Source organism: Labrus mixtus, chromosome 22, assembly GCF_963584025.1.
Source record: "Labrus mixtus chromosome 22, fLabMix1.1, whole genome shotgun sequence".
NCBI classification, from domain to species: domain Eukaryota; kingdom Metazoa; phylum Chordata; class Actinopteri; order Labriformes; family Labridae; genus Labrus; species Labrus mixtus.
In genome coordinates, this window is record NC_083633.1 from 15,477,927 (window position 1) to 15,494,317 (window position 16,391).

The window sequence follows — 16,391 nt, forward strand, 5'->3', positions numbered from 1 at the left end:
GAAGTAATGAGTTGTATTTTGTCTTTCAAAGCTGCTGAAATACAGATGAAAATAAAAAAGGGTATCCAATTCATAAGGTTTCATCTTTGAACATTTTTATGGGATTTCTGTGCAAACTTATTTTTTCCCTCATTGCTATCAAAATATTTGTATTTGCTTAGCAACATAAAAAAAAAGGTTTCAAATGTATTTAAACCAACTAAGACCCAGTAAACCCTAGTTTATTTGGGACTTGGTGGTTTGAATCCAAAATCAGACATTTGACTATATTTGAAAACATTTCTTTGGGCTTGGAGAAATAAAAAGAGCCATTTATCTCTCTTTGGTATGACATCTGATGAAAAAGAAGACAACTTTCCTATCCATTTTTGAATGTAAATCAATAATGCCACGTTGAGACCATTTTATTTAAGCAGATCAATTAAACGACAGCTAAAATTTCATCTAAAAACTTTGGATTATTAAGGCACATTGAGAATAAAGGGTTTTTCTTAACTTGTCTGTACTTGACAGTAAGTTATCCAACACCCCGCTATCTCTCTTTTTCTTCTTTTTAAGATCAAGTTGCTCATCAGTTAGATGCAGTCATTCAATTTGCTGCAAGTGGAGATAAGAAAGTGTTTAAAATATGAGTGCTGCCTCTAAGAAGAGGCTCTGAGCCTCTACAGGAGAGTGTTTGGACTTTGTGCACATAAATGGTCATAACGTTTTAAGGCTGGAGCAGTGCAGTGAGTCATAGAAGGGCATTAAGTGTTCAGCTGTGTGTTTGTGTGTGAGGGAGAAGCTGTGTGTTGTGCTGCTGTGGACATGGAAGCCTGTTTACATACTTTAGCTTAATGTATCTGTGATGATGGCTAAGTCACAGTGCAGGTCTGTTTATGTAACAAAAAGCATGTACATATTCATTTATATATACTGTGTGTGTGTGGAGGAGTGCAGGGGACATGCACAGCTGGATTGTGGGAAATATGAGGACAGAGGGAGGCATCGGGTTTCGTTTTGGCTCAGCGGAGAGTCCAGAATCTGCATCCAGCACCCAGCAGGGCTCAAACTGCCGGTTTTATGTCCCTGCTGGAGCCGCACTGCAAATGTAGAGCTCTTGTAATACTGTTGTTATAAAAATTAATGATGGCTGAATCCCATTTAGCTGCTTCAGAATCCTGATATGGGCCTCTATACAGCAGACATTTTTGACTTTGGCTAGGGAAAGCACAGGTGTGGCTCATAGCATTAAATAAAGCTCTGTTCTATTTATGTGTCCTAAAGTAAGCCATGACAGAAGCAGGATTTCCAACAAGATGTAGCGCAATGAAAGTGTGTTTTCGTCCTCTACTATTATGTGAATAATTAAAAAGCAGAAGTCAGAGTTAGTTCTCATGTTGGGTTCTGTTATATCATTGTAAAAGGAGAGGATGTGACAAGATGATGTAGTTAAATGAAGGTCTGACAAACAAGTTGTAGGAAAATATAGAAAACATAATGGACATTTTCAGATGTGAATATCTGAAGCATTTCTTTGACAGATGTTTTTGTAAATTACATTTTTACATTACACCGATTTGTGGTTAGAAATAGCTGGAAAAATAAACATTTTAGAGTCTCCGGAAAATAGAAACTTTCTCAAAACTCTCCTACATTTAGCAGACTACTTAATATATTGATTAAATGATATAATCAGTAGGTAAATCAATAATGAAAATATTTTTTCCCCATTTGCCCCAAAAATCACTGGAATCTTCAACGAGCTCAGGAGTCAGAGATAGGAGCTTTAGGTGGAACTAGTGAAGGCAGCACAAATTCCAATTAAGCAGCAGTGCAGCCATCAGGCAGGTCCCAGCATGCAGCAGGGGCAGGGTGCAGGGAGAGGGGGGTGTTGTCTGCTTCCCGGGCTGTCAGAGTGAATATGAAACCATTTTACAAAATCATTTACTTCCTTCATTTTACATACTGTACATACAGACCATACTCTGACAAAACAGGGAGGCTATTATAGTTTCTCCCCAAATCCATTCAGCTGCAAAAGGGTGAATGGACTCCAGCGTGGAGAATGATCTGCGCATGTGTGGGCTCGATTGTACAAGTTAACGGTGGGAATTTGACGACAACGAGCGCAGGTGATGGATTCGAGTGACACTTTTTTTTTTTAAGAAACAAACAAAGGCATCGACTCCTGTTGATGTAGTAGCATCGTCATCCACGCCCAGACCGTACAGTAAGTCTGTAAATAAAGCCAGATAGAATAACAGCGGAACATTGGCGACTTTCCTTTCAAAGTAAAATTTTGGATCGTCTACAATATATATCTACTTCAACACATGTAGTTATGTTCTTCTTAGAAAGGCATTACGTGCTTATTGAATAAAAAAAAAACTGTTGACGAGAAAAGTAGCCCAGAACAAAGCTTATCGAGTTATTTTGATTTGTTTTACTTTAATTTGGTAGTTTTTGGATACATGCCCCCTACATTTAAGCCTTCAACTTCTTAGAAGCTTCGAATTGGGACCCGACCCGATTGAAATTGGCTTTTTATTTTTTTTATTTTGTACAGATTTTTATTTTTTTTTCCATTTGTTTATTCATTTTTATCTATTTTTAATCGTTCGAAATAAAGAATAAAAAAATAAAAAATAAATAAAAAATGGGACCCGACATGAGAAGATAAATAATTATGTGTTTTAATACAGTAAGACGTATTGTCCTGTCCTTACATATTGTATATTTAAATAATATTGAATGAATTCATGATTAATCTGTTTGTCCCCTTTAAGAAACCTGGGGCGAAGTTATATCACTGCCTGTGGAACTAAATTCATTTTGACCAGTTTCCCCACAGCAGGGAATTTTGTGCTCCTGTTTTTGAAATTGTTAATAAGAAATGTAGAACAATTTTTGAACATATTGTACTTGTTGCAGTTCACTTTGTAATCAAACTCATTATCTACAAACTCATTTATCGACATCTACACAGTCTTCGTAGTAGCCTATGTTTTTAAACAACTCACAAGTAGTATGCTTACTTTTTGCACCCAACTGCAGAAATGAAGCATCAAAGAAGTTGTAAATTTACATCTTAATTATCTTATGCAAACTGCATAACTCAGAAGGACAAACACAGAGAACGGGACATGGCATTTTAAAAATTAATAAATCATTCAGAGGATTCAAAGTCGGTGAAATATTTTCTTTATTTTACACTTTCATGGTGGTTCGTCGAATGAATGTTATATTTTGAAAGCTGCGACCGGAAGTGTGTAGTGTTGTCACAGCTGAGCTTACATGTGTGTTTCAGGCTGCACTGATAGTCCCCGGCCAGTCAGTGCGGTAGGTTCACCGTGGAGCGGGGCAGGAGAGCGTCTTCTGGAGGTTGCACAGGGTTTCAACTCCCGCCTGTTAACGACAGGAGCTTCAGTCTAGTTGGGAGCTTCTGTTTTGCCTGAGAAAAACTTTGTATTTTTTCTTAATTTAACACAGTGTGACTATTTACTTCTCAGTTCCGTCTACAGATACGCTCTGGAGCCTTTTGGTTTCCCCCTGCTGCGCTTGTTTGCGCTGAGGTTACGCCGGGGAGCAGTGCACGTCAGCGGACTCACTCGGGAGGAGATTACGGAGCCGAGCGTGTGAGTGGACCGAAGGTTATAAATCACAAAGGGACCAGTGCACGTCAAACCTGCCCTGACTGCAGCATCAATAACACCTATTACCCCCGTCCAGCAGCAGCATGCAGTGAGAGCAGCCCTTTCAGATGCTTTCCCACTCCACACAGTGAGGAAAAGGGGGTGGCGGGGGGGTCGGAGGGGAGGAGGATTTATGGGAGATTTGTTGGATTTTCATCGCCCCGTCGCTGCAAACTTGTGTCCGGCATGGGGAAGGAACAGGAGCTGCTGGAAGCTGCCCGGACCGGGAACGTGGCCGTGGTGGAGAAATTGTTAAGTGGAAAGAAGGGGATCCTGGGGTCAGGTTCCGGCTCCATCCCTCTGCCCAACCTCCTGAGGTAAGAAACCACTCTCATCTCCTTCCCACGACCGCTGCAGTGCACGGGGAGCCCCTGTGGGAGCTCCTGTGGGGTTTCCCATGCTGCAAAATTAGGCATAATTTGGCTTCATCATAGGTCAATGCACTAGAAATGAGCCAAGTGAAGGGAACACTGTACTCCAGCCTCATTTTCACTCCCCCAACCTGAAGTTTAAAGTGCACACTACATAACCTGTTCAAGACCTTTCAAAAATAAAGTGAGCTTTCTTACTGTTGCAACATGCTGCATCACAAAGGAGAGTAAAAAAAAAAAAAGGAAGTGTGCTGTGAGTTGTGTTAAGGTACATTAGACTATCTGCAGGCCGCATATGCATAAGAAACAACATAGTGTATCTGTGACAGAATTGATCAGAATGTGACTGATCTTGGGTTTAGCCATCCCCTGACTGTCCTCTCTGGGTGGCTCGCCGAGCACACACAAAGAACAGGCAGTACCTTCACATTCACAACTCTGACAGTTGTCAGAATGCTCATTTCCCCGAGCGTGTGTAGGAAAGAGTTTGACGGTGGCATGATGTGGCGTTTGCCATCGTCCCCGAGTGCCATAATGCTGATTTTCTGCTGATTTTTGTGTGTAAAAGAGACACTTAAAAACACCGGTCTTTATGTGTTCATGTTCACCAGTCTGGCATTAAGGTAGTCTTGTCTTTTGTCTTATCACTATTAATCCTGTAGGGACATTGTTGTGGTATTTGTTTAGCTCTGGATCTGTTGTTCACATGATGCTGGGAATGCCTGACGTGCAGGATGTCCACATTGGCAGCAAACCAGCTCTGCAATCATGTTGCCAGAAGACAATAATAAACAAGCTTGGATTTCCTGAAAAGCTGATGTGGATTTGGCAAAAATCTTTTTTTTTTTTTTTTAAACCCTTCGCATTGCAGGCTCTGGTTTCTTTTCAGGAACAGGAAAGTGGGAACTATTTTTTATAGCTTGAATAGCTTGAACTCTTTACATTGATTACTGAGTTGTTCTAGTTGTTGGAGTGATGTGACTGCATTGTAGGTGACTGTTTAAATGAAGGCTGTAACCAACAATATAATGATCCTATCAGAAGTTCTATAAGGTCAGAAGAGACCCATCCTTGAGTCAGTTACTCAATTGAAGTGGTTCACTAGCCGTCAAACATTTGCTGGACGCAGTGAGGATTTGCTGCTTGTTTATTATTAACAAAAAATGATTAGTCTTTGGGATTTGGACTGTTTGTTAGACAGAGGAAGAGAATTGAACATGTCAGTTTTGGCTCTCGTTACTGTGATGAGCCCTTTTTTTTTGCAGCCCTAGGTTGAATAGCCTAAAAAAAAAAAAAAAAAAAAGCCTCCTTGAAGCTTCCTGTTCTTTCTACACTGAAACCTCTAAAGGCTCCAATCCTGTCTGTGAGAACAACTGCCGAGGTTATTATTGTCCCCCTCCTCCCGCCCCTGCAGCCTCGCCCCCCCCCTCTCTCTCTCTGCTGAGGGCGAGGCAGAGCCAGGTGATTAGGAGATCAAAGGTCTGGGGGCATCAGGGTGGAGTAGCACCTCGGGCCCTCGAGCAAAGTCACGACCGGGCTGAGGTCGCACGCCGGCAGGGAGGATGCCAACCACGGGGACACTAAGCACTGGAGGGTTAATAAAGTTCTGTTGCAGGCGTGATCACAGGCTTTGCTGTATAAATAGAGGAAGTTACAGGAGAGTTTTGGCCAGAAACGCACATGTGCAAGTGCAAAGAACGAGACAAAACCTCAATTTTCTCACATATTGACAGTCAGGGATCACATCTTGAATCTTTTCTTTGCCTGAATGAAACATCTAGTCTAAAAAGTAGAGAATCAAACCCTCATCTAGTGTCAACAAGTGGTCAAGAGTGTGTTGATGCCTCTGCATGTCACCACAGCTAATGGCATGTGTGGTTTGTGCGTAAAATATACTGTTGTTTAGCTTCGGCCGTGTGTTTCTGTTCTTCTTTTTTTGCACATAATTTCCTCTCAGAGGCTATGAATTGTTGAAGGGGGGAAGAAATGATTGAAGCTGCTTGCATGCCTTTATTTTGTTGGTTCCTACATAATCTTTTATTATGAAAAGAGAAGCAGGTTTGCCACATGAAAGCAGTGTCCTAATTCCATATTAAGTACCAACAGTAGTCGTGTATACTTATTTACTGTCATGCTATTTCTGCTTTCTACTAGATAAAGGGATGGTAGTGTTGGGTAGTCCAGACTGGAGTCAGCCCACTGTGTTTTGTTTTTTAGTGCTGTTTGCAAATTTTAGCACGCTACCTTGCTAAACTTTAAAGATGCACATTGTCAACATTTAACCTGCTACACATAAGGACGTTAGTGTTGGTTAGTATCACGTTTGCATGCTGCTGATGTTAGCTTTTAGCTCAAAATACTGCTGTGCCTTAAAGCCTCGCAAAAACTGCTAGTTAGGAAGTAGACTTTTGTTCTTTTTGACCGCGGTGTAGTTTCGAGTTAAGCATACATTGTGCGTCGGTGTGACCGCGTATCTCTGCAATACTTTTCTTTGCTCTCAAAATGCTAGTCGGCAGTCTGCTTTCTATGCTGTTCAGGCACATTATCTGCTTTTTTTTGTGCACTGGAAACCATGGCGACTGGAGCGTATAATGTTGGATTCGGAGCTAATAAATAGCGATTTAGCGTTTTCCTTTTGCAAAGTTTTGAATATGGCGGCGGCGATACCGGAAATCCTGTACATGCTGGAAAATAAGATGCTACCCGGTGGCCTAATCACAGGGCTCCTGCTTCAGGTGGTTATAGGTTTCAGGAGGTCCACGTCAGGCTATGTAGGTAGGTCGACTTCTGTGTGAGTAGGGATCGAAGCAGAAGTATAAATCAGGCTAAATGTAAATACATGTAAAACTTGAATATCTATTCACTAATGACAGGCTTGTCCTTTTAATGTTTGTTTGTCCTTCACTTCTTGAATTTAAGCCGATAAAAAGGACTTAACAGAACCTATGCATCCAACTTGTTACTGTGTGTATCTCGTCCCCAACAGCCCACACAGTAAACACAGTGTGTTGCATTGTGTGTGTTTGCTTTTCACATTAGGATTTAATAGAATTATATGAAGGACGGGGATTATTTACAGAGCACTGTATTAATATGAAGCTGTTAGAGGAGATTAAAGAACAACACGACAGAGGGAAAACGAGGAAATTCAGAGTGGATCGTCAGAGAAAGCACAGAAGAAGATCACGGAGAGCCGAGTCAACACCGCTCAGATGCATTATGGATGGAACAAACGGTGTACTTTCCCACTGTTATATATACAGTTCATAGGGTCAAGACACCAGCCCATGAGGGGGACGTCTGTAAAACACTGTCTGGACATCTGTTCCTGTGTGTTCATGAGTGTGTGTGAGGCTACCCCCTAATAGAAGGTTATTTGTACTGTAGCAGATGAGTGAGTCAACAGAGAGGTCACAGCGGAGGAGTGTGCGCAGGCTAATGTTGTGGGAATGATCTCCAGGAATCAATGCATAGTTTCCCATCTTAAGGCCTCTGAGCCATTCACAGCATTCCTAAGTCATGAGGTTCCTCTTTCTGAAAGAATCGCACAAAATGGCCAAGTGGGACATGAACACGGACACACAAATACTGTACACACACACACACACACATATAAGCACAGGATGTAGAAAAGACGATCCCTCGGCTGCAGTTTCATGGTGGGGGAGCATTTAGCACACAAACTTGCACGTGCACAGTGGAAAATCAATACTGGATGATCTCATTGCAGTTTAATGGGTCATATTGGGCTGTAGATGATGACCCACACTGCACATGGTGACTGGGTTAATAGGAAAAGGAAAGTTTTTGAACCTCCCTCTCAGATGCCTTTTCAGCTCCCCATTAGTCCAGATATCATTCAGCTCTCTTGGTGTATTTTCAGTCTTTGTGGCAAAACATTTTGAATGTACATCTGAGAAGAGCCGACTAATATCTTTACGAAAACAGAAGCCTTAATAGACCAGAACGCATTGCAACTCAACACTAGCTGTGTTATGAGTCATTAGTTGGATTTCATTCAAAGCTGGTAAACGCTGTAACAGGAAAATTTGCAAAATAGAAAATCCCAATAACTACAGTATATATATTTTCTCATGTATTACTTTAATGTAAATAAACTCAATGTTGCTTTACAGCTCTTATGCATCATAGCATTTTATAATAATAATTTATTGATCCCGTGAGGGGAAATTCGTTTTTACACTCTGTCTAGTTAACATGCTACACAAACATAGGCCACATGCACAAACAGGATCCTATGGACGTGCACTAATGGAGCGGTCTCAGAGTGAGGGGGCTGCCCACAGTGGGCGCTCCTGAGCTGGTGAGGAGGGGGGGGGGGGGGGTTAGGTGCCTTGCTCAAGGGCACCTCGGCAGTGCTTAGGCACCTCTCCAGCTACCAGACCAATTTCCAGACTTGGTCCGTGCCGAGGCTTGAACCGGCGACCCTCCGATTCCCAACCCAAGTCCCTACAGACTGAGTTTCTCCCTCCCACCTGTGCATTACTCTCAGGTAGTTTTCATGCAGTTTTACTACTGACTACTTTAACCTTCAGTTGTATCTGCTGATATAAGGGGGCCCTCTTTTTAAATTTTGAAATCCCCTGTGTTTCTGATCTGCTGTGATTGAATGTTACTCATAGCAAAATGTTGTAATGACACTGAGGACTCTGATACCTGGCTGATACCTGATCTGTTTAATAAAATCTGGTGCTGATAAATCTGGAGAATCTTTGATCGGTGCGTCCCCAAAGTATCTCCTCTGGTGTACGGGGTCAGCATTTATCACACACTCTCTCATTATCGATATGCCAACCTGCCTTATTTGTGTATCTTTCCAACACTGAGATTGCACAGAAATGTTTCCCATCTTTCCACTTGTATGATTACTGTTTGGAGAAACATTGAGATTTGATTTTCGCGAGAATTCAATTCCCCGTGTGACCGCCTGAGCTGCTCTAAAAGTAGGGGAGACGTTATATTTTTGCAGTTTAACTTGTTTATACTACTCAAAAATATGAATGGAATCTATTTTTACAAAGGCAAACAGCGATGTCGATCATAAGAGATTTGGTGAAATTAGATGTTTTTTTTCCTGTCTGATAATGTATTTATTCAACAATGCTCCACATCACGGCTGCAGGATTAAAGTTCAGATGGATCATGGATGTTTGTGGGAAACTATCAGTGTGGGAAAGGTCAGAATAAGATTGACTTTGAATCATCTTCATATGCAGACCAATATTAACAGTGATGATACATTTATAACGACAGTCTTTAATCATACTCCTCACATCCTGTGTATGGTCTGTGTGTGTGTGTGTGTGTGTGTGTGTGTGTGTGTGTGACAGCGCACTGACTGTGATGGAGTGATGCTGATTGAAAGTTAATACACCCGGGAGAGAATGAGTCATGATACAGCAGATGGTTGCTCGTCCCCCCCCCTCTCTCTCTCTCTCTCTCCCACACCACCTCACTAATGTTCAGGGGGAAGCCCTTCTTATCTTTTTGGTTGTGTGTTTGTATGTGTGTGTGTGTGTGTGTATGAAACAAACAACCCTTAAGTGGAGTTTAGTTCCTCCCAGAGGAGCCACACACACTCAGACTGTGTGTTTTAATTGGTATTCTCGCCGGCAGTCACCCCTGAGTGTTTTTTTCTGATGCCCGCCCCCCTGCTTGTGTGGGAGTCTCTTAGCAGCTCAGCGTGGGGTTCTGTATGTATGTGTGTGTGTGTGTGTGTAGTGAAGTGACTTTCTTCCACTTTGGTCCAATAAGGATGAGGAGCCAGTGAGAAACCCACAAAACTCTGTTTGTCCCCCCCCCCCCCCCGAGTTGTTTCAGGGCCACGGCACTTTGGCTCTCCGTTTCAGGAAACAGCGAATCAGAAGAACCAAGAAACCTCTCCACAAGTATCGCAGGCTCCGTCTCTGTGTGTATGTGTGTGTGTGTGTGCTTTTTTGTGAGTCCAAGTGTGTGACATAACCGCTGTCCTTGCATAACCAACACTAGCATTATTCACAGTTGTGTGTGTGTGTGTGTGAATTTGTGTGTGTTAGTTTTGGGGGAGCAGTAATGCAGGGAGAGGGGGAATTGAAGAGCTGCGTGAGTATACAGGGAAACTAAACTGGGTAAAAGGTTATATGTGGAGAAAGTGAATCATATCACGGACTGGATTAAGAGGACGACACACACACACACACACACACACACGCACGCATGCACACACACCTTTGCCTCACCTTTTTCACACCTGAAACATCCTGAAACATGTTGCCCTTTTTTGCGTAAATGCTCTGTGTGCAGCAGGAGACGTCCAGTCAATCTTTGGTCATCGTTTTTGCTTTAGTTCAGGGATCAACGGTGGCGCCGGTACATTGAGTTTGTCTGGAGCCAGACTGATGAGAGAGGAGATGAAGGTGTGAAAAAGAGTGTGTGTGTGTGTGTGTGTGTGTGTGTGTGTGTGTGTGTGTGTGTGTGTGTGTGATCAAACTCAGGGCCTTCTTACATCTCCATTAGGGCCTGAGCCAAACTCTGCTACAGCATCATGCCAAGAAACTGAGACCTCTACACACACACACACACACACACACACACACACACACACACTGTCTCTCTCTCTCTCTCTCACTCTAAGCCTCTGTCTCTCTTTGTTCCTTCCTCAATCTAAATCCTTGTTTTTCGTCTCAAATCTCTTCTTCTCTCGCCCTCTGTCTCTTTCCCTCCATCTGGTGCCCTGGATTCTCCGTCACTATCTCTCTTTGGCGTCCCATCCATCCCTTGCTTCACTCCACAATCTCTCCTCCTCCCTCTCTGTCCCTCCCTGCTGTCGCTCTTTATCGTTTTCTCCTCCCTCTGCCCCCTACCTTATCAAACGCGCTCTCTCTTCTCTCTCTCTCTCGCTCTCTCTCTCTCTCTCTCTCTGTCCGTCCCTCTGTCTCTTCCTTTCACTCACATTTCATGCTGCACTACATCTGTTATCACATGTGAGAACATCTTTTACCCATCATGCCTCTGGGTGCGATACCGCCTTTGGTTTACGGTGGCAAATGGGGAATTCAGGGAATCCGCAGCTCCTCCGAGAATCGTTTCTCCCTTCATAACCTGTAACAACCTGAGATTTATGGGCACTGGGAGGGTCATGTCAGGAATGGGAGTGGTGTAGTAATAAAAACTATGACCTCCAGGTGGTGATGTGTGAGTAACACGGATCTAAACTGAAGAAATCATGGCAAATCATTGAATCATAGGCATATGAACAAACTGCAGGATTCTTTAATTGTTCTTTGAAATATAGAGTAGCCATTTTCACACATGCACTCCTGAACATTTCTAGTGGGCGTCTATCCCTGTCTGCTCCGACGCTCTCAGCTAAAGAGAGGACAGTTGGTTAAGTTGAAGTGAAACAACAGACATCAAGCTTTCACGTCAGGATAATACAATCAATTATTTGGGGCCAGCGGGTTCTGAAACCCTACGTCACCGGACTATAATTGAGCTTACAACGTGTAGCCTGACCTCGGCATTACTAAAGCTAGCACAGGCTACCATATGTAAAGCTGGAGCAATCACCTTTTATGGCTAAAAACCACAAGCTGCAAAAAAAAGTTAAGAAAGTTGTGTGTTATGTTATCTGTAAAAAAAAAAAAACAAGGCCAAACTCACACGCATCACAACCACAGCTGCCAGAATAATCGGTCTCCCCCCACACCCAACCTAACAGAACTCAATAACAGGGCCCATCACACGCATTGCAACCTCAATAGAACAGGACATGACACACCCACTGAACACTCACCTCGCCCCACTTCCCTCAGGACGGAGGTATAGAGCACTGAGGTGCAGAAAGGCTCGCCTCGGGAGGAGCCTGATCCCCGCTGTAATAACGGTCCTGAACAAAAAGCCTCGCCGAACAGGCCAGAAATGGGAACTCTTGACTGTTGTCTAACTCTGTTTGTTTGTGTTATTCTCTGTGGTTTTTTTTGTGTATAAATGTTCTTTGGTCGGGACCTGTCTGTTGGACAGTCACGGTGCTGTGAAAAAGAATTTCCCCTCTGGGACAATAAAGTCTAAAGTCTAATCAGATTCAAAAGAATAAATGAAACTATATAATAATAATAATTGGAAGTACACCTTCGATCTTGTAGGCATCCGGTGATCAAGCAAAGAGTCATGATCAGTTCTTTTAATTTCTGGCTCTGTGTGGCCGACTAAAAATAGTTAAATTATTCCAAAACAGAGCATTTGACTCCAATTGGCCAGTATGCAAAATCATTGCCAGGTAAGATAGAATTTGGCAGCGCAGACTTGAGAGATTCAGAATTTGGTAGCAGGAGTTTTTGGTTTGCTTTTAATCATGAGTCTGGCAACACAACACGCTCATGGCTGTTTGGGACTGGATTTTTTGGCAGCCTTTGGATTTGTTTGGTTATTGTGTTTTTTTTTAATATTTGTATGTATTTAAAAGGAAGTGCATTTGAAAGGCTGACAAAGTGGATTAAGGAAGTTCTTTTTGTGAATGTTTTAATCTTCAAATCTCCACCCATGACTTTCTGCTTCTGATCTATTTCGATAACTTCCCCATATTAAGTCTTATTTCCCCAAAGCATGATACACACAATATCTTTACTATGGTTTAAGAAAAACGAAATACTTACTCTGTTCAGTGTCACTCGTGGTTCATTGCATAGATCCGTAATTCATGTCATTAATGTGCTACATCCATTACCAGCAGGGTGGTGCTGGGAAATTCTTCTTAATGAAATTGTCTCGTGACCTTTCCCTTTGTTGGCTTGAACATAAGTAGGTTTTGGACACTTCCTGGTCCACTGGAAGTTGTTTTGGGTCCTGAAAGAGACGAAAAAACACGTTGATGCTGAATGGAGGAGGCACGGACGCAACATGAAGCTGAAAGAAAGAAGGAGAGGTGTGACGTCCAGTCTGTCACACTAATCTACAAGGCTGTGACCCCACATAACACTGCAAGTGTTGTGGACCTACACACACACACACACACACACTCACACACACATTCCAGGCGGCTCCCTGCCCTCTGATAGATGGCAGTAGTTAATGAAGTGCTGCTTTTGAAGTAGATAAGATGTGGAGAGGAGAGGGCTCCAAATGCTAATGCCATTATGTGGTTAGGGCACGGGCTACGCTGGAAGGCATTGGAGGGAAGTTATGCATTAAAAGCGTGTGTTTTGAAGGGGCTGGGCTGTGATGGGTTTTTTGAAGTTCCAAACTGATATATTTTGAAATGAAACTGATAAGGTTTGAGCCCATATTCAGTTTCTTTGAATTCCGCAACACTTTTTTGAAAAGTCACATTCCTGTAATCTAGTCCATAAAATCCACAAGGTAATGGGCTACTAATGCTACTTCTTCTAGTACCGATACTATAATTATTGATAGTAATATGAAAATGATAATTATCATGAGAAGACACTTAAGCTAAGTCTTGATGCATGTAGAGATCACAGTTGGTTTCAAACTCGGCCTTATGTGTCATAGATTTGATCTGAGCTGCAACAATTAATCAATAATTGTCAACTCTACATTTATTACATAATATTTAATTGTTTACAGTTCTTTTTTTTTAAGAATTAGAAAATGCAAAGGTCTCTGATTCCAGCTTCTTAAATCAAATAACTTTTATTTTTACTTAGTAAAAACTGAATCTTTTTGAACGTTGAAAAGAATTAGGGACATCTTGGGCTTTGGGTGACTCCGATTTAAAAGTTCCATTTTAAACACTGATATTTGACACGCACGATACAATTATAGTATCACACATGTCAGGATGATGATATAGTGTCGTATCAATATTGTGTCCCGCCCTTTGTCCTCAGAAGCAGGGATTATCATCACCATCATCTCCCCCCCCCCCCCCCCCCTCGCCACAACTGGTGCTATATCTCCTCTGAAGCAGCCAGTGCCGTGACAAATGAATATAGAAGCATTAAAGAGACGTGCAGCAATGCATACACATCAGCAGTATGCAGAGACACACGGTAACACACACATCAAATATACATGCAGAAATGTCATGCAGAGCGAGAGAGGCGGAGTGAGACAGGCGAAAGCAATTCAAACGATATTGCTCCGCTGTTTGACACGTTCATTGATGAAAAAACAGCAGGAAGTCTCTCATCTTCAGTCTTTGCAAATATGGAGTTTTCCCGATTACACAGCACTCGCTCAGTCTCTTTATGGCACACATACGAGCGCACACACACACACACACACCATAACACAAAGCTAATCACCTCAGATATGTGTGCAGCTGAAAACCTTCCCAGCCTGTCACAAAGGGACTCCACATGAATATTAAACACAAATTAGACTGTGTGTGTGTGTGTGTGTGTGTGTGTGTGTGTGTGTGTGTGTGTGTGTGTGTGTGTGTGTGTGTGTGTGTGTGTTCTCTGACATGTGACCTCCTACAGGTGTCCTGTGTGATTCGTCACCAGGTGTGTGGAGAACAATTAGCTCGACCTGTGTGAGTTATAGAGCTGCAGGCTGAGTTTACAGTTGGATTGAACCGGGATGTGATAGCCTCTTTAATTTCCTCTCTGATTGATTGCCCCACTCTCTTTTTCATCTAGAGAGAGAGCGAGAGAGAGAGAGCGTGCAGAGCAAACCAGGAAGTGAATTACCTCCAGTTGTCAGCCTCCCATGGGATATACATTTCCCAGCAGGCTTTGCTGATGCCCACAGATTGCCTCTTATTTTTTTGTTGTTGCTCTCACAGTCTCTTTCTCACACACGGAAGCGATGCTCTCAGTCAATAATAATGTGTTACAGACATGTAGAGGCAGCGTCATGACGATATATGGATATAATGAATTCAGACACATATTCCATGTCCGCCCACACATCGCTAACACACACCGCACATGTATGATTTAGTCAGCTTGTGACTACTCAGTTCTCCAGATTTACAATTCAGGTCTCCCCTCTTCCTTTTCAGAGCATCATATATTCAGTCTGAACATTCAGAATAACAGTTATGTCTGGTCTTTAGGTAAAATTCTCCTTTTTTATGTCCTAAAACATACAGGAAGCAACCCTAATGGAATGCTAACTGTATTATTGTCACAGTTTTAAAATGATAAAGATCTACCAACATGCTAGCTTCCTCTGTCACACTGTACTAAGACAAAGTGGTGCTTTGAGCTAAATGCTAATATCGCGCACGCTCACAGAGACAATAGTAACACGTGTTTGCTTAGCAGGTAATGTGTTTACGGTAACGATTTTCCCCATATTAGCTAAAGCATGCTAACACTTGCTAACCAGCACTTAACACACAGGGTAGCTTCTTTTTGGCTTCTTTTCTTGGTCTACATTTTTGTTACAGTTTGTTTAGTTGTCAAACTGCATTTGAATTGTGTACAGGGTTGCAGCTATTGCGAAATTGAGGAGATATGTTAGCTTTAAGAATTGTCAGATAGCATGGATGTGAACGTGATTATATACCTGTTACGATAGCTGTCGCTGTCCGTCATTTGTAGCTCTGACTTGGCGCTTTGAATTGTGGGAAACGGTACGCGAGTACATGAGTATGACATAAATGTCTGCATCAAGTTTAATGGCACATTCTCCAATGGTTTTTGAGATATTTCAGTCTGATGTTATACACCACCATTGATGGATGAGGAGAGATAAAGTGATTCCTCTGTTTGTATAAGAAAGATGAAAAATAGTTTTCAAAGGTCCCATATTCTTCTTTTTCTGGTTTTATATGCCCTTTAGTGTGTTTTCCAAGTGTCCTGTGCATGTTTAGGCACATCTATGTGCAAAAATTCAAAGTCCGCAGAAACGCGTCTTCTCCTACCTCCTCCTGTTAGCTGTAGCATTAGCCGCATGTAACGCTCGGTTCTACCCCCCCTCGATAGAAATGTGTCAGTCCGACGTCATTGTCAGTGTGAGATCACTGATCTAAGCCCATTGGCTCGTTGTGGCAAGCCCTGCAGCTCATGTTGAAATTTCCAAGACGCGTGCTGAGCAACTGACCAATAACGACAGAGTAGATCGGCAGACCAATCACAGCAGACTTGGCCCACGTGGGGTCTAACAGTGTGGGCTCAGCTAGCAGCTGACGGACTCAGAGCGGAGAGGGAGCAACGAGGAGCAGTACATGAAAACAGACACTTTTTTCAGACTTTATCTATTGTGAACGTACAAAAGTAGATAGATAAATTAAATATACGAACCCCAAAAAGAGCATAATATGGGCTCTTTAAGTTGTATGAAGTACCAGTAGGATGTCCCAGAGGTCCCAGAGTCTGGGGTTCAAACAGAAGTTCAGAAATCTATTCCTAACACGGCTTACCTCCATACCTTCCTT

General features: G+C 42.5%; 1 protein-coding gene across 2 annotated transcripts in view; it reads left to right on the forward strand.

Annotated features, from left to right (window-relative positions):
* The first annotated feature begins 3,329 nt into the window (after nt 1–3,329).
* Nucleotides 3,330–16,391, forward strand: part of anks1b (ankyrin repeat and sterile alpha motif domain containing 1B) — a 195,320-nt gene continuing 182,258 nt past the window's right edge. For both annotated transcript variants that reach the window (XM_061029792.1, XM_061029793.1), the window contains exon 1: nt 3,330–3,991. In XM_061029792.1, coding sequence (XP_060885775.1) covers nt 3,861–3,991 — 131 coding nt within the window. In that variant the 5' untranslated portion in view covers nt 3,330–3,860. The remainder of the gene's footprint in view (nt 3,992–16,391) is intronic.